We start from the raw sequence: 25,511 nt of genomic DNA on the forward strand, positions 1-25,511 counted from the left end.
GGGATACACTTAAATAGAAAGGGTGCAAGAATATTTGCTAATGCTACTGAGGCAGAGTTAGGTGGGTCGGAAAACTGCTAGCTTGGGGAATATATGGACTAATAGACTAACAGTAGCCGCTGGGAGAGGTGAAAGTGATTCTTGCACTGCTTCTGTTTAAATGCAATTGACCAGCAGCCTGGAAAGGAAGACAATCGGGATTTCCACGACTGCTGGGAGTCATAGTGGAACAAGTAAATGCATGGGCTGTGTTAGGGTAACTAAGAGTAGAAACAGATGCATGTATACTTGCATGCACACCATAGCTAGGATTATAGTTAATAAATTTGATGAGCTTGAAGTGCTAGTCAAGACATCAAAGGCAGATATTGTTGGGATATCAAAGACTTGAAGTTGCACAGACATAAGCAATGCAGAATTGGAATTTGGGGAGTACAGTGTGTATAGAAAGAACAGACAGAACAGGAAGGGAGGAGAGGTTATGCTGTTAGTTAAGAAATCTAAAGAAGTGCATTGAATTGATGTTAGTAGACAATGCAATGTTGAGTCTGTTTGTTGTGACATAAGCACTGGGAAAGGAAAAATGACAGTAGGTGTGTGTTATAGGCCTAATGAATTTGATGAGTATAATGAGCAATTGTGCAGAGAAATAGAGTGAGCCAGTAAATCAATGTGTCTTATAATGGGGAATTATAATTTCCCAGATATTGACTGGAATTTGTTGGTTGGTCACTCACACAATAGCAAGGCTTTTGTGGATTTATTGGATGATTGTTTTCTACAGCAGTGTGTTCAGGAGGCAACTAGAGGGAGTAATACTCTTGATCTGATTATCAGTAGTGATGATTCTTGCAATAAGAATCTGTAGATAAAGAAACCACTAGGTGGCAGTGATCACAGTGTGCTGAAGCGGGATTTACTCAAAGAGGTAACTACCATCAGGAGTAAAAGGAAGGGGTTTTGCTTTCGTAAAAGTGACTAATGTGGTCTGAGACAGTATTTAAATTCTATATAGTGGGACCAACTGATGATGTTACCAACAGCAAACTCAAAATGGGAAGCATTCAAAGGAATAACCTTGGAAGCTACTGGGCTTTTCATACCAACTAAGAAATATTGTTCAAGATTTAGGCCTAAATTGATGTCAGATGAACTAAATAGACATGTGACAGAGAATAAAAATGCATGTGATACATATAAATTAATAGGTGACACAGAAGCCTGTGATAGATATAAGCTTGTCTGTAACCAAGTCACAAAGGAGGTCAGGCAGGCAAAGGCAGATTACGAGAAATCTTTGAAAATAATGCAAAGAAAAACAGCAAAGAGTTCTCTACTTATGTAAACTGTAGAAGGAAGGGGATGAATCAGATTGGTTCACTTGATATCGATGGTTCAACTGTTGATCATCCTGCTCAGGTAGCTAACAAACTAAATGAGTATTCTGCATCTACATTCACACATGAGGAGTTATTCGGGGAGGGGAATGCCAGAGGTGAATTAAGTTGTGGCAGTGAGCTAGATGATTTTGTAATAACTGATAGGAAAGTGGAGTAGAAATTGTTGAAGATAAACATAAAAAAGGCAATCAGGGTGGATGAGATCAATCTATCCATTTATATTAAAGGGGGCAGCAAAGGAAGTAAGCAAACCCTTAGCCATAATTATGAGAACTTCCTTGGACTCAGGGGAGGTACCCATGGACTGGAAATGTGCAAATGTGACTGCAGTCCACAAAGGGAGACACGGGTAATTACAGACCTGTTAGTTTAACTTCTGTACCAGGGAAATTAATGTAGGCACTGGTTAAAGAAGCACTGCAGGATCAGCTAGAGAAGACTTCAGTTATAGCTCAGACACAGCATGGTCTGACCAATTTGATTGGATACTATGATGTGGTCACAAAGGAACTGGATGCAGAGAATAACTTTGATATCATATATTTGGATCTTAGAAAGGCTTATGATACTGTTGCACATGGAAGACTGCTGAACAAATTGGAGCAGAGTGGCATTGGAGGCAAATTTCTGCTATGGATAAAGGTATGGTTGAGTGGGAGAAGACAGAGAGTGGTAATCTGCTCTTCGTGGACTAATGTTATTAGTGGAGACCCCCAGGGTTCAGTGTTGGGTCCATTGTTGTTTTCTGTATTCATTAATGATATTGATGATGGTATATCAGGCTTAATGTCCAAGTTTGCAGACGATACGAAATTCAACCAGGTTCTTAATGACACTAATGACGATATGCTGCTGCAACAGTATCTAGAAATGGTGAGCAGATGGGCTGAGAGGTGGCAACTGAAGTTTAACAATGACAAATGCAAAGTACTGCATATGGGAAGCAGTAACCCCATAGTAACAGATCAACTGTGTGGTACTACACTGACAGTGGTAGAGAGTGAAAAGGATCTGGGGGTAATTGTGCAGCCAGATATGAAGTTTTCTGAACAGTGCAGACGGTCTGCAAGAGTAGCTCATGGTGTCTTGTCAATAATATACAGGAACTTTTCTAGCAGGGATAAGGTGATTATCCCCTTGTATAAGGCAATGGTCCGACAACATCTTGAGTACTGTATACAGGTCTGGAGCCCTCATTTTAAGAAGGATGTAGAGCTTTTGGAACGAGTACAGAGAAGGGCAACAAGATTAGTGAATGGAACAAAGGGTTGCTCTTATGAAGAAAGGCTTAAGTTTTGCAAATTACAATGTCTGGAGACTAGGCACCTGTGAGGTGATCTGATTGAGGTGTATAAGCCTTGAATGGTGTGAGCATGCTCAATACTAATGGGATTCTTCCTATTGCTCAGAATTTTTTTGGCTGGTGCCAAAAAAAAATAATAATAAATAATAATAATAATCGCCTGAGAGGGCATAAATTCAAATTGAGGAAAGGCAGTTGTAGGATAGATTAGCATTAGTAGAGGCACATGATGCAAGAAAGCAAGCTTATGCAGCATCAGCCAAAAAAAAAAAAAAAAAAAAACACGCCCATTTCACCCCTCCGTTCTTTCTAAATATCTCTCCAGTTCAGCGCTAAATTTATTCAAGCTATCAACTTCCACAACAAAAGATGGAATTCTGTTACACCAATCAACTACCCACTGGCTAAAGCAAACTTCTACACATCTATCTTACAACTCTCTTTTGTCTTTTCTCAATTTGAATTTATGCCCTCTCGGGTGATTATTCTGAGCAAGAGGAAGAAATCCATTACCATTGAGCATGCTCAAACCATTCAAGGCTTTATACACTTCAATCAGATCACCTCGCAGGTGCCTAGTCTCCAGACACTGTAATTTGCAAAACTTAAGCCTTTCTTCGTAAGACTAACACTTGGTTCCATTCACTAATCTTGTCACCCTTCTCTGTACTCTTTACAACAGCTCTACAACCTTCTTAAAATGAGGCCTCCAGACCTGTATACAGTACTCAAGGTGTGGCCTGACCATCGCCTAGAAATATTTCTGTATATCATTGACAAGACACCATGAGCTACTCTTGCAGACCGTCTGCACTGCTCAGAAAACTTCATATCTGCCTGCACAATTACCCCCAGGTCCTTTTCATTCTCTGCCACTGTCAGTGTGGTACCACAGAGTTGATACGTTACTCTGGGATTACTGCTTCCCATATGTAGTATTTTACATTTGTCAATGTTATATTTCATTTGCCACCTCTCAGCCCATCTGCTCAACTTTTCTAGATCCTGTTAAAGCAGTATACTGTCATTAGAGTCATTAACAACCCTGACAACCTTCGCATTGTCTGCAAACTTGGACATTAAGCCTGATATACCATCACCAATATTATTTATAAATACAGAAAACAACAATGGACCCATCACTGAAACGTGAGGGACTCCACTAATAACATTAGTCCACGAAGAGACGTGTCCACTGATTACCACTCTCTGTCTTCTCCCACTCAACCATCCCATTATCCATAGCAGCAATTTGCCTCCAATGCCACACTGCTGCAATTTGTGCAGCAGTCTTCCATGTGCAATAATATCAAAGGCTTTTCTAAGATCCAAATATATGATATCAAAGTTATTCTTTGCATCCAGTTTCTTTTTGACTACATCATAGTATCCAATCAAATTAGTCAGACCAGACTTCCCCTTAACAAACCCATGCTGTGTCTGAGCTATAACTGAAGTCTTGTTTAGATGATCCTGCAATGCTTCTTTAACCAGTGCCTCCATTAATTTCACTGGAACAGAAGTTAAACTAACAGGTCTGTAATTACCTGTGTCTCCCTTTGATCCTCCTTTGCGAATTGGGGTCATATTTGCACATCTCCAGTCCATGGGAACCTCCCCTGAGTCCAAGGAAGCTCTAATAATTATGACTAAGGGTTTGCTTACTTCCTTTGTTGCCTCCTTTAATATAACTGGTACATTCCATCCACCCCAGGTGCCTTTTTTGTGTTTATCGTCAACAATTTCTCCTCCACTTTACTCTCAGTTATTACAAGATTATCTAGCTTACTGCCAGAATTGAATAAACCTCTGGCATTCCCCTCCCTGAATAACTCCTCATAAGTGAATGTCGATGCAAAATATTCATTTAGTTTGTTAGCTACCTAAGCAGGATCATCAACAGTTGAACCATCAATATCAAGTGGACAAATCTCATTCGTCCCCTTCCTTCTAGAGTTTACATAAGTAAAGAATTCTTTGCTGTTTTTCTTTGCATCCTTTGCCAAAGATTTCTCGTAATCTGCCTTCGCCTGCCTAACCTCCTTTGTAACTTGGTAACAGCTTATATCTATTATAGGCTTCTGTGTCATATGTCTAATTAGGTCATCAGACATCCATTTAGGCCTAAATCTTGAACAATATTTCTTTGTTGGTAGGAAAAGCCTAGTAGCTTCCAAGATTAATTCTTTGAATGCTTCACATTTTGAATTCGCTTTTGGTAACATCATCAGTTGGTCCCACCGTATAGAATTTAAATACTGTCTCAGACCACTGTAGTCACCTTTACGAAAGCAAAAACCCTTGATGGTAGTTACCTCTTTGAGTAAATCCCACTTTAGCACACTGTGATCACTGCCACCTAGTGGTTCCTTTATCTGCAGATTCTTCATGCATGAAGAATCACTACTGATAATCAGATCAAGAGTATTACTCCTTGAGTAATACTCAAGGAGTAATAGTTGCCTCCTGAACATGCTGCTGTAGAAAACAATCATCCAATAAATCCACAAAAGCCATCATCAATATCATTTTTAAATACAGAAAACAATGGACCCAACACTGAACCCTGTGGGACTTTATTACTAACATTAGTCCACGAAGAGCAGTGTCCATTGATTACTATTCTCTGTCTACTTCCACTCAACCATCCCTTTATCAATAGCAGCAATTTGCCTCCAGTGCCACACTGTTCCAATTTGTGCAGCAGTCTTTCATGTGCAACAGTATCAAAAGCCTTTCTAAGATCCAAATATATGATATCAAAGTTATTCTCTGCATCCAGTTTCTTTGTGACCACATCATAGTATCCAATCAAATTTGTCAGACGAGACTTCCCCTTAACAAAACCATGCTGTGTCCAAGCTATAACTGAAGTCTTGTCTAGATGATCCTGCAGTGCTTCTTTAAGCAGTGCCTCCATTAATTTCCCTGGAACAGAAGTTAAACTAACAGGTGTATAATTACAGATGTGCGGAAGTTTGCCTTTAGCCAGTGGGTAGTTGATTGCTGGAGCAAACTGCCATCTGTCATTGTAGAAGTTGATACCTTAAACAGATAAAAGGCAGAACTAGACAAACATTTGGAGCGTGTGGAGGGTGAAATGAGAAGGGGGTGTGTATTTTTTTGGCTGATGCTATATAAGCTTGCTTTTTTGCATCATGCCCTAGCTAATGCTAATAAAGGTATGAAATAATTAAAAATTGCTCACTTTTTGAAGCCTGCTTATTTAAATTTATTTTGAGCACAATAGTGAAAAATCCAATTTTTATATTGAAAAAAACATATCATATTTTTAATTACTTTTTTAAAATGAACCTCTCTGTGATGGGCTCTACATATATGCTTTTCATAACATCTTTTTTAACATCTGCATTTGGGTGATACCTTCACCGTCAGTGAGCAAAACTAGAAAGAAACAAAAATTGAAAAACTTGCATACCTCACTGACTGAAAAAGTAAGCAACCTCTGAGCCAGTGAGCATTTCCATTCACTTGCTTCAGATCAAAGGTTACACTAGCTCTACTCTTTTGTTAGGTGCTGTAAATGCTGTTAATTTAAATTCTTACTCTGGAGCATTTAATAATTATATGAAAGAATCAGCTTCATGATGCCTAACAGAAACGAACTTTCCTTTTATTATTTTTTATGGCCAGATTTATTCTATAATGAAAGAATTAATGATAAAAGTCAAACCAGTAATAGTAATCATGGCATGTGATGCAAGAAAGCAAGCATATGAGCTTATGTAGCACATCAGCCAAAAAAAAAAATTCACACAACCATTCCCTCTAAATGTTTGTCCAGTTACTCCTTATATTTATTTAACCTATCTACTTCCACAATGACAGATGGAAGTTTGTTAACCATCCGCTGGCTAAAGGCAAATTTCTGCACATCTATTCTACAGCTGTCTTTCCTCAATTTGAAATTATACCCCCTTATGTTCGTAATCTGAACAAGTGGAAGACTCCCATCAGAATTCAGCGTGCTCAACCCATTCAAGGCCTTATACACCTCAATCAGATTACCGCACAGGTGCCTAGTCTCCAACCACTGCAATTTGCAGAACTTAAGCCTCTCTTGGTAAGAGTGATCCCTTCATTCCCCTCACCAATCTTGTTGCCCTTCTCTGTACACGCTCAAGTAAATCTACATCTTTCCTAAAATGAGGCCTCCAGAACTGTACGCAGTACTCAAGGCATGGCGTGATCACTGCTTTATACAAAGGGATAATCACCTCCCTTTCCTTGCTAGCAAAATTCCTGTATATCATTGACAACCCCCACGACCTGCTCTTTCAGCCTGTCTGCATTGCTCAGAAAACTTCATATTTGACTGCACAATTACTCCCAGGTCTTTTTCATTTTCTACCACTCTAAGTGTAGTACCACACAGTTGGTACATTCCTCTGGGGTTACTTCTACCCATACGCAGTACTTTGCATTTGTCAATGTCAAATTTCAGTTGCCACTTCTTAGCCCATCTTTCCAAATTTTCTAGATCCTGTTGCAGTAGCACACTGCCATTACTGTCACTAACAACCCTGCCAACCTTTGTATCATCTGAAAACTTCAACACTAAGCCTAATATACCTTCAACAATATCATTGATAAATATACAAAATAACAGCGGACCCAACACCAAACCCTGTGGGACTCCACTAATAACATTAGTCCCCGAAGAGCAGTGCCCATTGATTACCACACTCTGTCTTCTCCCACTCAACCATCCTTTTATCCGTTGTTGCAACTTAATACCATTCTGTTCCAATTTGTACAGTAGTCTTCCACGTGCAACAATGTCAAAAGCTTTCCTGAAAGTGAAGTATATGATATCAAAATTATTTTTTGCATCCTGTTCCTTTGTAACCACATCATAATATCCAATGAAATTTGTCAGACAAGACTTTCCCTTAAAATACAAATGCTGGGTCTGAATCAAGTGGACCAGTGTGATTCATCCCCTTCCTTTTCGAGTTTATATAAGTAAAGAAATCCTTGCTGTTTTTCTTAGCATCCTTTGCCAAAGATTTCTCGTAATCTGCCTTCGCCTGCCTAACCTCCTTTGTGACTTGAATTCAGACTAGCTTATATCTGCCATAGACTTCTGTGTTGCCTGATAATTTATATGCATCCCATGCATTTTTCTTCTCTGCCACCAGTTTCAGTTTGTTTGACAACCATTTAGGCCTAAACCTTGAACAATATTTAATCGGTACGAAAAGTCTAGTAGCTTCCACGATTATATGCTTTATTCCTTTAATATTCTTTAATGAAATAATATTAAAATTTACATTGCCTTCACTTTAACAGAAATTTTTATTTTTAAATTTAAGTCACTTCAGTGGCAATTTATCACCATTAGTTAGTGGGGCATATGATCCAAGAAAGCAAACTTATATAGCATCAGCCAAAAAAAAAAAAAAAAAAAAACACCCTTCCTTCCCATTTCACCCATCCATTTACTCCAAATGTGTGTCTAGTTCTGCCTTGAACGTATTTAAGTTGCTAACCTCCACTACAACAGATGGAAGTTGTCTTTCCTCAATTTGAATTTATACTCCCTCAGGTGAGTACTCTGAGGAAGAGGAAGAATACCATTAGCATTGAGCTTGCTCAATCCATTCAAGGCCTTATACACCTCAGTTAACATTAGCATTAGTTGAGACATGTGATGCAAGAAAGCAAGCTTATACAGCATCAGCCAAAAAAAAAAAAAAAAAACCTTCCCATTTCACCCATCCGGTCACTCCAAATGTTTGTCTAGTTCAGCCTTAAATTTATTTAAGCTATCAACTCTTCCACCACAACAGATGGAAGTCTGTTCCAGCAATCAACTACCCACTGGCTAAAGGCAAACTTCCGCACATCTATTCTACAACTCTCTTTCCTCAATTTGATTGAATCTATGTCCCTTCAAGTTCTTAATCTGAGCAAGCAGAAGTATCCCATCAGCATTGAGCCTGCTCAAGCCATTCAAGGCCTTAACACCTCGATCAGATCACCTTGCGGGTGCCTAGTCTCCAGATGCTGCAACTTGCAGAACTTAAGCCTTTCTTTGTAAGCGCACCCCATTGTTTCTCTCACCAATCTTGTTGCCCTTCTCTGTTCTCGTTCTTGCAACTCTACATCATTCCTAAAATGAAGCCTCCAGACCTTTATCAGTACTCAAGGTGTGGCCTGACCATTGGATTATACAAAGGGATAATCATCTCCTTGTCTCTCCTAGCAAAATTCCTATATATCATTGACAAAACTCCATGACCTGTTCTGGCAGCCCCTCTGCACTGCTCAGAGAACTTCATATCTGACTGCACAGTTAGATCACCTCGCATGTGCCTAGTCTCCAGGAGCTGTAGTTTGCAGAACTTAAGCCTTTCTTGGTAACACCAACCCTTTGTTCCACTCACCAATTTCGTTTCCCTTCTCTGTACTTGTTCCAGCAGCTCTACATCTTTCCTAAAATGAGGTCTTCAGCTCTGTATACTGTACTCAAGGTGTGGCCTGCCCATTGCCTTATACAAGGGGACAATCATGCCCTTATTCCTGCTAGCAAAATTCCTGTATATCATTGACAAGACACCATGAGCTACTCTTTCAGTCTTTTTGCACTGCTCAGAAAACTTCATATCTGACTGCACAGTTACCCCCGGTTCCTTTTCATTCTCCACTACCCTGAGTGTAGTGCCACCCAACATCATCATTAAGTGGTTAATCATTATTTTGTTGGGGTTGATAAATATTTTCTTCTCTTGTTAACAGTTGGTTTTCTTAAGGAACATAAATTACTCTACATGATTATGTATGCAACAACTTATTAGCATGGAAGGTTTTGGAAATAATTATATATTTCCATCTTCAGGGCTACTATAGGATATTCAGGGTTGCAACCTGACTTTATAATGTACCATAATCAGTGACATCACAACTTCACCTGAGATCATGTGATATGGTTTGTTTGTTTGTTATTTGGTTTTTAGGAGCATTAGCAACTAAGGCCATATTGCTCCGGGATATGCGGTGGTCATTCCCTGACCTTTCCGCACCCTCCGTATTTGGTGGTAACGGGCTCGAACCCCGGTCTAATCAAGAAGCGTGTGCTACGCACTGCTGCTCCTTCCCACCTGGCTATGGAGGTGCCCATGTGATATGGAATGACAAGAACATAAACAACATAAACATAACTAACTCTAAACATATATATTTAGAGTTGTATGAAAATTTCTATTTTAGAAGGAGGGAGCAAAATCAGAAACTCTGTTAATGAAAGATTTCAGATGGATCTGTGAAGCTCACAAAGCAAAGGTGCTGAGAAATATGCAATCTTACAGTTGGAGAAATAAATCACTAGCATTTACTACAGAAAAACAAATTGTACTAAGGAGAGGGCAGATAATATCAGGCAAACTGCACAAATTTTTAATTCAATAATAATAATGATGATCATGAAATTGCTAGTCAAAAACAACAATAAAGTTATTAAAAGTATTAAAAATTTATAACTCTCTATAACGTATAAGTAAATTAAATAATAATAATAAATGTTAGTTGAAAGAATAAAGATATTAACACCATATAGGGAAAAAAATTATAATTACACATACAGAAATCAAACCATGAACTAATTAATTTTCTTTTAACCAAGCCAACAGTAAAATTAAAAATCTGAGTAACTTTTTCACAAAGTTACCAAAGAAATGCTTAATTAAATTCAACAGAACTAAATAAAATTGAATGTAAAATCAAATATTTATATATATATATATATATGTGTGTGTGTGTAAGAATTTATGTCTGATAAAGTTTGCACAGATGGAAGTGAAAAATACACAAAGTGCCAGGTACTAGAAGGGTAAGGATAGCAGAAAAAAAGAAGTATTGTAGATTTGTAAAAGGAGAAAGAATATGAATATCCTATAAGTTATGATGAATTAAGAGAATTATAGGCTGAATTGCAAAGCCAATTAGAGGTGAGGGAACTGCAAAATATTTTTCACTTCCATCTGCAAACTCAATCAGACATCAATTCTTATATACATACAAATCTTATATACATACATACAAATCTGAGTAACTTTTTCACAAAGTAAAGAATGCAAAAGTAAATATACATTTGTATATTTACTTTTGCATCCTTTACTGCTGCTTTGTGAGTTTTGGTGCATCTGTCATACATTTCTTATTTATCTTTATCCATCAACTGAAACTACATGTTTACTAATCATGATTCTATATTATATTTAATATATATAAATAAATATATATACTATCATTAAATATTGACAAAAGTTAAATTATAATAAAATAAATAAATAAATAAATAAATAATTGAGCATTCATTAGAGGCATTAGAGTTTATTTAGTTATTTTTATGTTAATTTTTGCTCTACAGTTTTTGCCATACTACTGGCTTATGTTTTATTTTATTTAATTTAAAATAAATAAATATAAATATATATATATATATATATATATATATATATATATATATATATATATATATTATACGTTATTTGTGAGGTTTTTGTATAAGTAATTTGTATGAATAAAAAAAAAGTAAAATGAAGTAAAAAAAAATATATATATATACAGGGTGTCTCAAAAATATTGGTACAAACGTTTAGGGGAGGTAGGTAACATCTAAAGGAATGTGAATCGCATAGGAACCCATAACTGGAAACGTCACCATAAGTCGGTAGACGGCGCTGTTCATCAATTCGCGAGAGGGAAAATTTCTAGTTTACTCATTCAAGCAGTAGTCGCCACACAGACATGCACCTAGTGTATGGATTAGCAGAGGGCAATGGACGAGCCCCTCAACGAATTTATGGAGAACGCTTTCCAGACAGACATGTACCGGACCATCGTTTGTTTGCGTGTGTGCATCAAAATTTGTGCGATTAGGGGTCATTTAGAGGTAACAGGAGTAGACAACATTCGACACGAACTCCCGCCATGGAAGAAAGTGTGTTGAATGCCATCCAGAATAATCCTACTACCAGCACATGTGCCGTTGCTTTGCCTTAGGAGTGTCTTGTTGCAGTGTACAGCATGTCTGGCACGACGATTCCTTACACCCCTTTCATCTCTAAAGAGTTCAGTTACTGCTCCCCCAAGATCATCCTGCATGTGTGGCTTTGGCACAGTGGTTTCTCCAAGAAAGTGTTCAAGACTTGAATTTTCCAGCCTATGTTTTGTTCACAGATGAGGCTTATTTCATCTGTGAATAAGCCTCGGGAAGGCTTATTCAATCAGCACAATGCTCATGTGTGGGCTCACGACAACCCACACGGTGTGCGCCCCCATGTGGCACAACATCGCTTCTTCACAATAAATGTGTGGGCAGATATGGTCAGTGACTGCTTAGTCGGCCCATACATATTACCATCCCGCATGAACTCCACTAAATATCGGATCTTTCTTGAACAAGTTCTATCAAGGTTACTTGACGATGTTCCAGCAAATGTGAGGTGCAACATTTGGTTTCAACATGACGGGGCGCCTGCCCATTATGGAAGGTGTGTTCGTGACCATTTGAACAGGCGTTTTGGGCGTTGATGGATTGGCCATGGTGGACCCGTTGCCTGGTCCCCACGCTCACCTGATTTATTGAGCTTTAATTTCTTTCTATGGGGGGCTCTCAAATCTATCGCATATGAATCGCCTGTGGAGACAGAAATGGATCTTGTGGCGAGACTCGTCTGCGCTGCTGCTACTGTCAAAGAAACTCCAGGTGTGTTCGACCGTGTCCGCCAATCCATGCTGTCGGTGTCACGCATGCATCACGTCTCATGGTGGAACCTTCGAGCATCTGTTGTAATATCATGAAATGCATCCATCTCGTACTCCATTGTTAATATTATGTCAAACAAATGTTTGCCACTAATTACTGTCTTATGTGATTTCTGCTTCTTGTGCCTCTGCTACTACTTTCTCGTGACGTTTCCGGTTATGGGTTCCTATGTGATTCACATTCCTTTAGATGTTACCTACCTCCCCTAAATGTTTGTACCAATATTTTTGAGACACCCTGTATATATATATATATAGTTTTTTTTTTGTTTTTTAAAGTAACATTTTACACAAAAGGAATTTAACCATTACAGGCAACACTTGAAGTTACTAATGAAAAAAAAAAAAGGTATTAAATTAAAATTCAATTAATGGACAAGTTATTGCAATTGCATCATATTAGTACGTAGTGAACCACCAAAATTAGTGAATTGGCATCGTTTTAGGTGTATCTCATATTGTGAAAACCTTCACAACGAGTTTCCCTGATATTGAACTATATCGAATAAGCAACTCTTCACCAATGGAGAGGGCTAATATTACTTATTCTTGGCAGATACCACCACCCAGATGGCACCATTTCGAGGCTTATTGAATATGTCTGGGATAATAACCCTATTATCCACTTGTCCCTATTAGACTTAGAAAAACAAAAAAGTAGGGGAAAGTGGCAGTAGGAGAGGAGGAAGGAAGAAATTCCGTCAAAAGATGAAAGGGGCAGTTAACTCCTCAAACTTGCACTCACTCAACTCATAAAACTCCTCGAATAGGCAACACTTCCCCAGTAAGGAAGACTATTGTTACCTATTCTCAGTAATGGCAGGCCACATCAAACTCCCTCAGATTGCACCATTTCGAGGCTTATTGGTCTCTCTTCGGTGGGCAGGTAGGTATCCTGGTGTTGCAATAAGTGACAACCCAGTTATGAAGTATAACTCCACAATAGGAGAGATACCAAATGGTATGCAATAGTATAGACTAAAACAATTTTTGGGCTAGAGCCTCAAACTACAGAAAGATTTGCTAAACTGACAAATTAGTGCTTAGTTACATCTCATATTGCGAAATAGTGGTTCTCTATGTACTGATATGATGCAATTGCACTAACTTGTCTGTTTTATGAATCTTTCCATAGTTTGAGGCTCTAGCCCAAAAATTATCTTAGCCTATACTATTGCAAACCATTTGGCATCTCTCGTATTGTGGAGTTATACATCATAACTGGGTTGTTGCTTATTGCAACACCAGTATACCTACCAGCACACTGAAGAGAGGCCAGTAAACATCAAAAAAATGCCATCTTGGTGGTATCCACCAGGAATAAGTAACATTAGTCTTCTCCATTGGCAAAGCGTTTCTTATTTGAGGTAGTTCAATATCAGGGCAACTCGTGAAGATTTTACCAATATGAGATATAACTAAAACGTGGCCAATTCACCAACTTTGCTGGTTCACTACATATTAATATGATGCAATTGCACTAACTTCCCTGTTTAGTGGATCTTTCCGTAGTTTGAGGCTCTAGCCCAAAAATTGTCTTAGTGTTCCTTAATGTTAATACTTATTCAATAGAAATTTCTCAAATAAAAGAGACAGTAACAAAAAATGTTTAAAAACATTGTAGTTACTCTTGAGTGAGCAGAATAGTTTTTAAGTGAAAGATTGCAAAAAAATAATAATGATAATAAAAGGACATACATGGCCTGGACCCCAATCAACCACCAAACAGGTTAAAGTTCATAAACTTTTATATAAGATTAATTATTTATTATGTAATGCTTCTCATATCTTGTTACATTATTTGAATTTAGTCATGCTCTGGAATCATATACTGCCATACCATATAATGAACGATCTCCATGTCCCACTGATCCGCTAGAGCGACCAGCTTATCAAGGAAGCAATCCAGTTAGTGATATTTGGTCATTGCAGTCATTAAGAATAATGCACAAGTTCTTTAGAAGGTAGAATTCTTGAAAACTTACTTTTCAAAGAATTTTCAGTTTGTTTAATTTGGTAATTAATTAAGAATAAGCATTTTCCAAATAACAGTCATTTTTTGCTGCTAAATAAAAAAAAAAAATGTGGTTACCATATTTTCTGGACCATAAAGCACACTTTTTTCCTGCAAAACTTTCCCTACATCTTATTCCCAAAGATATACCTGGTGCATGCAGTAATGGCAACAAAAAGAATGGTAGGGGAATTGTTCCTTAGCCAGTGGCAGCCATTAAACATTTAAGTCAGTGGTTTTCAACCGGGGTGCTGCGGCACACCAGGATGCCCCAACAACATTCTTGGGGTGCCGTGTAATTTGGGTTTAAGTTACTTAAATATATTATTTATTTTTTTTTTTAAATTTGTATATTTCATTATAAAAAGTGTATGGTATCCATTGTACCGTATCTTTTTAATTTTGTGGTGATCTATAATCGATCTTTATTTAGTACCTCTATATAAAGAATAAAATTATTATACAGATATATATTAAAAGGTTGAAAAGCACTGTGTTAGGTATTTCTTTTGGCATAGGGGTTCCATGAAAAATTTACTGGGACACTAAGGGTGCCGTGAACCAAGAAAGTTTGGGAACCTCTGGTGTGAGTTAACAAATTTCTTATTGCATTCATGCATGAGGAGTGAGCCAAATGGATGGTGGTACCAAATCCATGATTTGGCACTGACAGGATTAATGAAGCAGTCAACAATTTCATAGGTGTATGAATGGGTGAAAAATATATGGGAGTTAGTGAAATGTGGGAGGGTGAGGAGAGAGAGAGAGAGAGAGAGTTTTTCAAGAAATATGGAATGGCAATGCCTTGATGGCACTGGAGGTGATACATTCTTTGAGAAAAGCGAAAGTTTCAACTATAACATTAGTAATGACAAATGTGATGATAGCAACAGTGAGTTTTTGGCATTCTGCGTGAATAAAAGCTTTGTTCTACACTGGGATTTTGTTTGGCAAGCATTTGTGAATTTGTATTTCAAATATATACAGTAAAATTAACATGTTCGAGAGGCAACCAGAGGGAGTAATAGTCTTGATCTTATCAGCAGTGAGTCTTCATGTTAAGAATCTGCAGATAAAGGAACCACTAGGTGGCAGTGATCACAGTGTACTGATGTGACTACCATTGGGGGTAAGGGGAAGGGTTTTTGCTTTTGTAAAGGTGACCACAATGGTCTCAGAGAGTTTTTAAATTGTATACAGTGGGATTAACTGATGATGTTACCAACATGAATGCTAAATGGGAAGCCTTCAGGGACTTAATCTTGGAGGGTACCAGGCTTTTTATACCAACTAAGAAGTACTGTTCAAGGTTTAGGCTTAAATGGATATCAGATGAATTAATGCAGCTCGTGGCAGAGAAGAGAAATGCATGGGATGCATATAAATTATCAGGTGACACAGAAGCCTATGGCAGATATAAGCTAGTCTGTAATCAAGTCACAAAGGAGGTTAGGCAGGCGAAGGCAGATTGCGAGAAATATTATTATTATTATTAGCCATATGGTGCAAGGAAGCCTGAGGCTTATGCTGCACCAGCCAAAAAAAAAAAAAAAAAAAAAATTCCCCGAGTTACCCTGAGAGAGAGAGAGAGTGTGTGTGTCAGAAGTAGAAAGGAATCACCAAGAAGGAGAAAAATGATGATATCCAGCTCAGGACCCTTTGACAAAGGATGCAAAGAAAAACAGCAAAAACGTCTTTACTTATATAAACTCCAAAAGGAAGGGAATGAATGAGATTGGTCCATTTGATTCATTGGTTTGACTGTAGATAATCATTCTCAGATAGCTGCTTGGCGACTCCGTAGCCAGGTGGGAAGGAGCAGCAGTGCACAGCACACGCTTCTTGATTAGACCGGGGTTCGAGCCCGTCACCACCAAATATGGAGGATGCGGAAAGGTCAGGGAATGACCACCGCATATCCCGGAGCAATATGGCCTTAGTTGCTAATGCTCCTAAAAACCAAACAACTCTTCAACTCAGATAGCTGCCAAACTAAGTAAGTATTTTGCATCTACATTCACACATGAGGAGTTATTCAAGGAGGAGAAGGCCAGAAGTTTATCAAACTCTAACAGGGAGCAAAGTGATTTTGTAATAACTGAGAGCAAAGTGGAGGAGAAATTGTTGAAGTTAAACATAAGGAAGGCACCTGAGGTGGATGGGATCTATCCAGTTATATAAAAGGAGGCTTGCAAAAGAAGTAAGCTAACCCTTAGCTATAATAATGAAAGGTTCCTTGTACTCAGATCCCCATGGACTGGAGATGTGCAAATGTGACCCCAATTCACAAAGGAGGATCAAAGGGCAACACAAATAATTATGGACCTGTTATTTTAACTTCTGTTCTAGGAAAATTAATGGAGGCACTGGTTAAAGAAGCACTGCAGGATCATCTAGACAAGACTTCAGTTATAGCTCGGACACAGCATGGTTTTGTTAAGGGAAAGTCTTGCCTGACCAATTTGATTGGATACTATGATGTGGTCAAAAAGGAACTGGATGCAAAGAATAATTTTGATATCATATATTTCAATTTTAGGAAAGCTTTTGATACTGCGGCACATGGAAGACTGCTATACAAATTGGAGCAGTACGGCATTAAGGGCAAGTTGCTACAATGGATAAAAGGATGGTTGAATGGGAAAAGACAGAGAGTGGTTATCAATGGACGCTGCTCTTAATAGACTAACGCTATTAGTGGAGTCCCCCAGTGTTCGATTTGGGCTCGTTGTTTTCAATATTTATCAATGATATTGATGAAGGTCATCATATCATCATCATCATCATCATCCATTTTCAATCCACTGCAGGATGAAGGCCTCTCCAGCAACTTTCCAGTTCCTTCTGTTTTGAGCACTTGCCATCCACTTACTACCCAAAAACTCATGAATTTCATCTATCCATCTCCGCCTTTGTCTTCCAGGTTTTCTTCTAGCTCCTCTTGGGTACTATTCTGTTATTTTCTTTGTCCATCTGTCATCATGTCTTCGAGCTATGTGTCCTGCCCAAGACCATTTTAGTTCTTTATAGTTTTCATTTTAGTTTTCAATATTTATCAATGATATTGATGAAGGTATATCAATATTAATGTGTAACTTTGCAAGCGATACAAAGGTTGGCAGGGTTGTTAATGACAGTAATGATAGTACGCTACTGCAAAAGGATCTGGAAAAGTTGAGCAGATAGACTGAGAGGTGGCAACTGAAGTTTAACATTGAAAAATGTAAAGTACTGCATATGGGTAGCAGTAACTCCAGAGTAACGTATAAACTGGATGGTACTACACTCAGGGTAGTGGAGAATGAAAAGGACCTGGGGGTAATTGTGCAGTCCGATATGAAGTTTTCTGAGCAGTGCAAAAAGGCTGCAAGAGTAGCTCATGGTGTCTTGTCCATGATATACAGGAATTTTGTTAGAAGGGAAAAGGAGGTGATATCCCATTGTATAAGGCAATAGTCAGGTCACACCTTGAGTATACAGGTTTGGAGGCCTCATTTTAGGAAAGATGTAGAACTTCTGGAACAAATACAGAGAAGGGTAATGAGATTGATGAGTGGAACAAAGGGTTGGTGTTACCAAGAAAAGCTTAAGTTCTGCAAATTGCAGCTTCTGGAGACTAGGCACCTGCAAAATGATCTAATTGGTGTGTATAAGGCCTTGAATGGATTGAGCAATCTCAGTGCTAATGGGGTTCTTCCTCTTGCTCAGATTACTCACCTAAGGGGGCATAAATTCAGTTGAGGAAAGACAATTGTAGAATAGATGTGCGGAAATTCGCCTTTAGCCAGCAGGTGGTTGATAGTTGGAACAAACTTCCATCTGTTGTAGTGGGGGTCAGCAACTTAAATAAGTTGAAAGCAGAACTAGACAAACATTTGGAGTTTGTCTAGTTCTGCACTAACAAATGGGAAGGGCGTGTTTTTTTTTTTTTTTTTTTTTTGGCTGATGCTATATAAGCTTGCTCTCTTGCATCATCATATGCCCTGCTAATGCTAAATATTTTTTCCAAAAATTTGTCTTCTAAAATTTAGGTGTGCGTGTCTTATCATCTGGAAAATATAGTAATTCAGTACTGTGAATTATATGTGTGCATGTTTCTAAGTAATTTTTCCCAAATAATAAACATCTTATTAATTCTTTCATTAACTGTTATCTGATGTGAAATACTCTTACTCAAAATATTATGTATAGTGTTCATTCTGGTTAAGAAAGAAAAAAAAAAAAAAAAAAGGTAAACTGCAGCCATTATCAACCCACTGCAGGATGGAAGCCTCCTCTACAACTCACATAGAGGGAAATGGATCGTAATCTTCCACGCTGATCCAGTGCAGGTTGGCAGGTCAACAGTATTTAGCAGTCAGGGGCTTGAATCCTAGTCTACTCAAAGAGTGTGTGCTACTGCACTCCCACTCCTAACCACTCGGCTACAGAGGCCTTTCATTCTGGTTAAATTGCCACTAATGAGTTCATTATTCCTTATATTCATTATTCCTTGTAGATAACTACAAGATTAATCATTTACCTAGAGTATAGTGTAATTCTTTTTTTTTTTTTTTGATATATCAGCAAGCATTTTATTTACTATAGCTTGTTAAGGTAAGATTACAAAATTTACCTTTGGCTTTTTTATATATTTTTAAGTCCTTCCATAACACTGTTTTCTAACAGATCCTCCCATAAAGGTTATTTTGATGTTATTTTTTACATATTATAAAAACATGAGCACAAGGAAATGAAATCAAAAGAAAATAAGAATGATGTAATCTTTTAGCAGTTATGTTGAGTAGGAATCTTTTCCAATATTTTTGCACCTTTTATGCAGAAAGGTGTTTTGTCTGAGGTGTGAAGACAATATCTACTTTCCAAGAATATCTCAAAATTTATATTGGCAATAGTGAAATATGTTCACTTATAGTGACAACGCAACAATTAAAAAATCATGTTTTTTGTTTGTTTCTTTCTTTGTCAGAAACTTGGTTATTTTGCTTTATCAGCAGCCAGTAATGCAAAACAGAGGTCAGCAACAAGTGGCCCATAAATCCTTTTTTATGTAGCCCACAGAGTGTATGAATAAGGTAAAATGCTGTCTATCTGCTAATTTTAATAAACAAAAAAATGCAAAAATATTGAGAAAAACAAGTAACAATAAAGAAAGTTTATGCCATTTGTCATACCTATCCTTTATCCAAACAGATAATGGACAGGAATGAAGATGAAAGATTTTATTCATACTGAATGTTGATGAAAGGTAAGGATCAGTAAGTTGTGAAAAGTTAATCCAAGTGAATTGAAAAGCAATAATTAAATAACTATTTAACTTGGTAGTGGTTGTACAGCACCATATAACAAAAAATCTTTCATTTGCCCATTATTGTCAATAATTTGGCCAAGCCCACCTTAAATTTATTCACATTACCTGCCACACTAGATAGAAGTACATTTCAATAATTGCTTACTCTTTGGCTGAATGCAACTTTCCTCACATCTGCTCTGCAATCACCCTTTTCTGATTTTAATTTATATCCCATTGTGGAGTCATTTGAGAAAGAATAAAGATGCCATCAACCTTTAGTTTACTTGATTCTTTTAAAGCTTTATACACTTCAATTAGGTCACCACGCTGATGCCTATTTTTTAAAGACTGCAATTTACAGAACCTCAGTCTTTCTTGGTTGGAACATCCTCTTTGCCTCCAACTAATCTTGTTGGTCTTCTCTGCCTCCTTTTCAGCAGAACTGTAGCCTTCCTATAATGAGGATTACAAACTTGTATGCAGAATTCCAGACGTCCTAACCATAGCCTTATACAACAGAATGATCACATGTTGGAAAGCATTCCTATATATCATTTACAAAACCCCATCCATTGTTCTAGTATCTCATTTTCACTGCTCAGAGAATTTCATATCAAACTACAATACACTCTACTGCTACCTAAATAAATCAAAAAATAATAAAAAACGAAAAAGAAGATATATGAAAAGGAGATGAGTAAATTGACTAATTATGCACTTCCCTCCTCATGTAGCTAACCTAACCATCCAGTTTACCTTTGAATATCTTCAAACTATCAACCTCAGCCACCTGTGGAGACCACTTGTTCCAGTAATAAATAACTCGTTGGCTAAAAGAAAACTTCCTGCAGCCCAGTCTTAATGACCCCTAGTTCTGGAGTCTTTTATAACAGTGAAAATTCTGCATTCATTCATATTTTAGTATCCCTCTCAGAGCCCTATAGACCTCAATAAAGTCCCCTCTAAGTGCCATGGTTGCCAAGATCTGTAGCCCACATAATTGAAGTCTTTCCTTGTATGGTTGCCCTTTTGCCAATCTAACCATTCAGGTTGTTCATCTTTGAACCTCTTTCAAGAAGCTTGATGTCTTTTTTCGTTAAGGTCTCCATACTTTGACACAGTATTCCAATTGTGGTGTTACAATTCTCCTATACAATAGGAACTTGACCTTCCTATCTCTATAGGCTATTATTCGAAAAATCATTAGGACACCATGGGCTTTTCTGGTTGCCTGTTTACAGTGGTCAGAAAACTTCATATCCACCTGTATCATAATTCTCAGATCCCAGTCTTCCTCTAATGTTTTTAATTCAACCCCACCAAATGTATAAGTTATTTTGCGGTTGCTCTTCCCTAAGTGCAAAATTTTGCATTTTGCTGCATTAAAGCATATGAGGTGCAACATTAAAGTTCCCAGACTGGTACTGTTGCAGTCATGTTCGATAAGTTTGCTGACGAGGCTAGTAGGAGCCAGACGTGTTCAAAGCCGCTAAGTAGATTTTTCTTATTTATTGATTTGAAATTATTGTTTTTCTAAAACTTTTGATTTAAATTTAGTAGTATAGCATTATTTTGTAATTTTCTGATTAATCTGGTGTATTTATTCTTTACTCGGCCTTGTAATTGCTTAAAAGTATCGGTAAGGATATCAAATCCATGTGTTACAAGTTGCAACTCCGCTGAACAAGAAGTTTTTTAGCCATATTTAGCCGCTTTATTGAATATTTTTTACACCAAATTATTTTCTGTAAGTAGCTTATAGACCTAGTAAGGATCGTTAGTTTATTCTGAATTGAGACAGCGAGATTTGAAAGTTAATTAATACTTAAGTGTCCGTAGATTTACCGTTCGTAACTTGTCGCCTTTGTCATAGATAGCGTTAGTATAGTATAGGTTATAATATTGTAAGTTGATCGGTAGAATCTATTAAACTTGTTGAACTTCGTTGTCAATTAAATTGTACTTTTAAATAAATACATATAACGACTTAGATTACAAACTTAACATAATTAATTAATACATAACTGATATGGAAGTTATAAAGGGAACTCGTAGATAATTAATACTTGACACTGAAAAATATATATACCGTTATAACTGTGTTGGGATACAAGTTTAGGGTTATAATTTTGAACTGAAATTGAAATTTTATTGAAATTAATAGAAATCATGACTCAGACCAGAGCAGCAAAGCAAAAGGCTCAAACTAATGGAAGTACTGTGGCTCAGAGGAGAACTGAGGGGGGCAGTTGCCTTCTAAATCACAGCCTTTTAAAATGCACTGCTTGCATTATGTTGTGGAGCATTCAGGTACAGGACATGATATTGCCATGGGGGATGTCTTTGTGTGTGCGCGATGCAAGGAGTGTATCGAAATCAGGCAACAACTCAGCGTTGTTATGGGCCTATATGAGAGCTTCAAGGACAGGGTGGATGCCCTCGAAGGAACTAAATTGAGGGGCCCATTAAGCTCTCAGCTGCCCACATCAACGCCAGAGCTTGCACTTGGTCATCACACAACACAGCGGCAACCCCCAGGGCAGAATGTGCTGGTCCCATAGGAAGTAATAGTTGTTGGTGACTCTATTGTCAGGGAAACAGGGAACATGCTTTGTAAAAAGGATAGGTGGAACAGGACCAGGGTGTGTCTGCCAGGGGCAAAGGTTGATGACGTTGTAGGCACAAAAGGTGATATAGTTGTACACGTTGGCACTAATGATATCAAGAGTAGGAGACCGGCAGAATTACTTTACAAGTACAGGTCACTGTTGAAAAAAAGCCGTGAATTAGGGTTGAATTTGAAAGTGTCTGCAATTCTGCCCAGACACAATAGGAGGGAGTATATGATGAGAGCCTTGTCGATCAATTCGGCCCTGGAAAGATTGTGCAAGGCTCAAGGGGTAGAATTTTTTTCAGCATGGACTGTACTTGTTAACAGGAGAGACTGCTTCTACAGGGATGGGATACACTTAAATAGAAAGGGTGCAAGAATATTTGCTGATGCTATCGAGGCAGTGTTAGGTGGGTCGGAAAACTGCTAGCTTGGGGGGAGACAAAGACTAATAGATTAACAGTAGCCACTGGCAGAGGTGAAAGAGATTCTTGCACTGCTTCTATTGGAATGAGCAGAAGCCTGAAAAACAAGATGCAGGATATTTCAGAGACTGCTGGGAGTCATTGCGGTACAAGTAAACACATGGGTTGTGTTAGGGTAGCTAAGAATAGAAACAGGTGCATGTATACTTGCGTGTACACCAATGCTAGGAGTTTAGTAAATAAATTTGATGAATTTGAGGTATTGCTCAAAACATCAAAGGCAGATATTGTTGGGATATCAGAGACGTGGTGTCACACAGATATAAGGAATGCAGCACTGGAATTTCTGGAGTACAACGTCTACAGAAAGGATAGACAGGATAGGAAGGGAGGAGGGGTTATGGTATTAGTTAAGAAACACATAAAATCCAAGGAAGTGAAGCCAGTGGACATCGCTGGACAGTGCAGTGTCGAGTCAGTTTTGTGTGACATAAGCATTTTGAGATCAAAATTGAGAGTAGGAGTGAGCTATAGGCCTAATGACTCTGATGAGTATAATAAGAAACTGTACAGGGAAATAGAGTGGGCCAGTAAATCAGAGAGTCTTATAATGGGGGATTTTAATTTCCCAGATATTGACTGGAATTTGAGGGGCTGGTCACTCACACACTAGCAAGGCTTTTGTGGATTTATTGGATGATTGTTTTCTACATCAGCATGTTCGGGAGGCAACTAGAGGGAGCAATACTCTTGATTTGATTATCAGTAGTGATTCTTCATGCATTAAGAATCTGCAGATAAAGGAACCACTAGGTGGCAGTGATCACAGTGTGGTGAAGTGGGATTTACTCAAAGAGGTAACTACCATAAGGGGTAAAGGGAAGGGTTATTGCTTTCGTAAAGGCGACTACGATGGACTGAGACAGTATTTAAATTCTATACAGTGAGACCAACTGATGATGTTACCAACAGCAAATTCAAAATGGGAAGCATTCAAAGAACTTACCTTGGAAGCTACTAGGCTTTACATACCAACTAAGTAATATTGTTCAAGGTTTAGGCCTAAATGGATGTCAGATGAACTAATGAGGCATATGGCAGAGAAGAAAAATGCATGGGATACTTACAAATTAACACGTGACACAGAAGCCTATGATAGATACAAGTTGATCTGTAACCAAGTTACAAAGGAGGTTAGGCAGGCGAAGGCAGATTACGAGAAATCTTTGGCAAGGGATGCAAAGAAAAACAGCAAAGAGTTCTTTACTTATGAAAACTCTAGAAGGAAGGGGATGAATCAGATTGGTCCACTTGATATCGATGGGTCAACTGTTGATGATCCTGCTCAGGTAGCTAACAAACTAAATGAATATTTTGCATCGACATTCACACATGAGGAGTTATTCAGCGAGGGGAATGCCAGAGGTGTATTCAACTCTGATAGTAAGCTAGAGAATCTTGTAATAACTGAGAGTAAAGTGGAGGAGAAATTGTTGAAGATAAACACAAGAAAGGCACCTGGGGTGGACGGGATCTATCCAGTTATAATAAAGGAGGCAGCAAAGGAAGTAAGTGAAACCCTTAGCCATAATTATGAGAGCTTCCTTGGACTCAGGGGAGGTACCCACAGACTGGAGATGTGCAAATGTGACCCCAATTCACAAAGGAGGATCAAAGGCTGACACAAGTAATTATAGACCTGTGAGTTTAACTTCTGTTCCAGGAAAATTAATGGAGGCACTGGTTAAAGAAGCACTGCAGGATCATCTAGACAAGACTTCAGTTATAGCTCGGACGCAGCATGGTTTTGTTAAGGGGAAGTCTTGCCTGACCAATTTGATTGGATACTATGATGCAGTCACAAAAGAACTGGATGCAGGGAATAACTTTGATATTATATACTTGAATCTTAGAAAGGCTTTTGATTCTGTTGCACATGGAAGACTGCTGCACAAATTGGAGCAGTGTGGCATTGGAGGCAAATTGCTGCTATGGATAAAGGGGTAGTTGAGGGGGAGAAGACAGAGAGTGGTAATCAATGGACACTGCTCATCGTGGACCATTATTGTTTTCTGTATTTATAAATGATATTGATGATGGTATATCAAGCTTAATGTCCAAGTTTGCAGACGAAACAGCGGTTGGCAGGGTTGTCAAGGACACTACTGACACTATGCTGCTGCAACAGGATCTGGAAAGGTTGAGCAGATGGGCTGAGAGGTGGCAAATGAAGTTTAACATTGACAAATGTAAAGTACTACATATGGGAAACAGCAACCCCAGAGCAACATATCAACTCTGTGGTACTACACTGACAGTGGTAGCGAATGAAAGGGACCTAGGGGTGGTTGTGCAGGCAGATATGAAGTTATCTGAGCAGTGCAGATGGGCTGCAAGAGTAGCTCATGGTGTATTGTCAATGATATATAGGAATTTTTCTAGCAGGGATAAGGAGGTGATTATTCCCTTGTATAAGGCAATGGTCAGGCCACACCTAGAGTACTGTATACAGGTCTGGAGGCCTCGTTTCAAGAAGGATGTAGAGCTGCTGGAACGAGTACAGAGAAGGGCAACAAGATTAGTGAATGGAACAAAGGGATGCTCTTACGAAGAAAGGATTAAGTTTTGGAAATTACAGTGTCTGGAGACTAGGCACCAGCGAGGTAATCTCAT

General features: G+C 38.2%; 1 protein-coding gene across 2 annotated transcripts in view; it reads left to right on the forward strand.

Annotated features, from left to right (window-relative positions):
* T3dh (Type III alcohol dehydrogenase) overlaps positions 1 to 25,511 on the forward strand; it is a 175,307-nt gene that overhangs the window by 107,017 nt on the left and 42,779 nt on the right. For both annotated transcript variants that reach the window (XM_090375207.1, XM_090375208.1), the window contains one exon: positions 14,307 to 14,459. In XM_090375207.1, the coding sequence (XP_090231333.1) occupies positions 14,307 to 14,459 (153 nt within the window). The remainder of the gene's footprint in view (positions 1 to 14,306; positions 14,460 to 25,511) is intronic.

Source organism: Mastigoproctus giganteus, chromosome 6 (assembly GCF_048544385.1).
Source record: "Mastigoproctus giganteus isolate SK-2022 chromosome 6, ASM4854438v1, whole genome shotgun sequence".
NCBI classification, from domain to species: Eukaryota; Metazoa; Arthropoda; class Arachnida; order Uropygi; family Thelyphonidae; genus Mastigoproctus; species Mastigoproctus giganteus.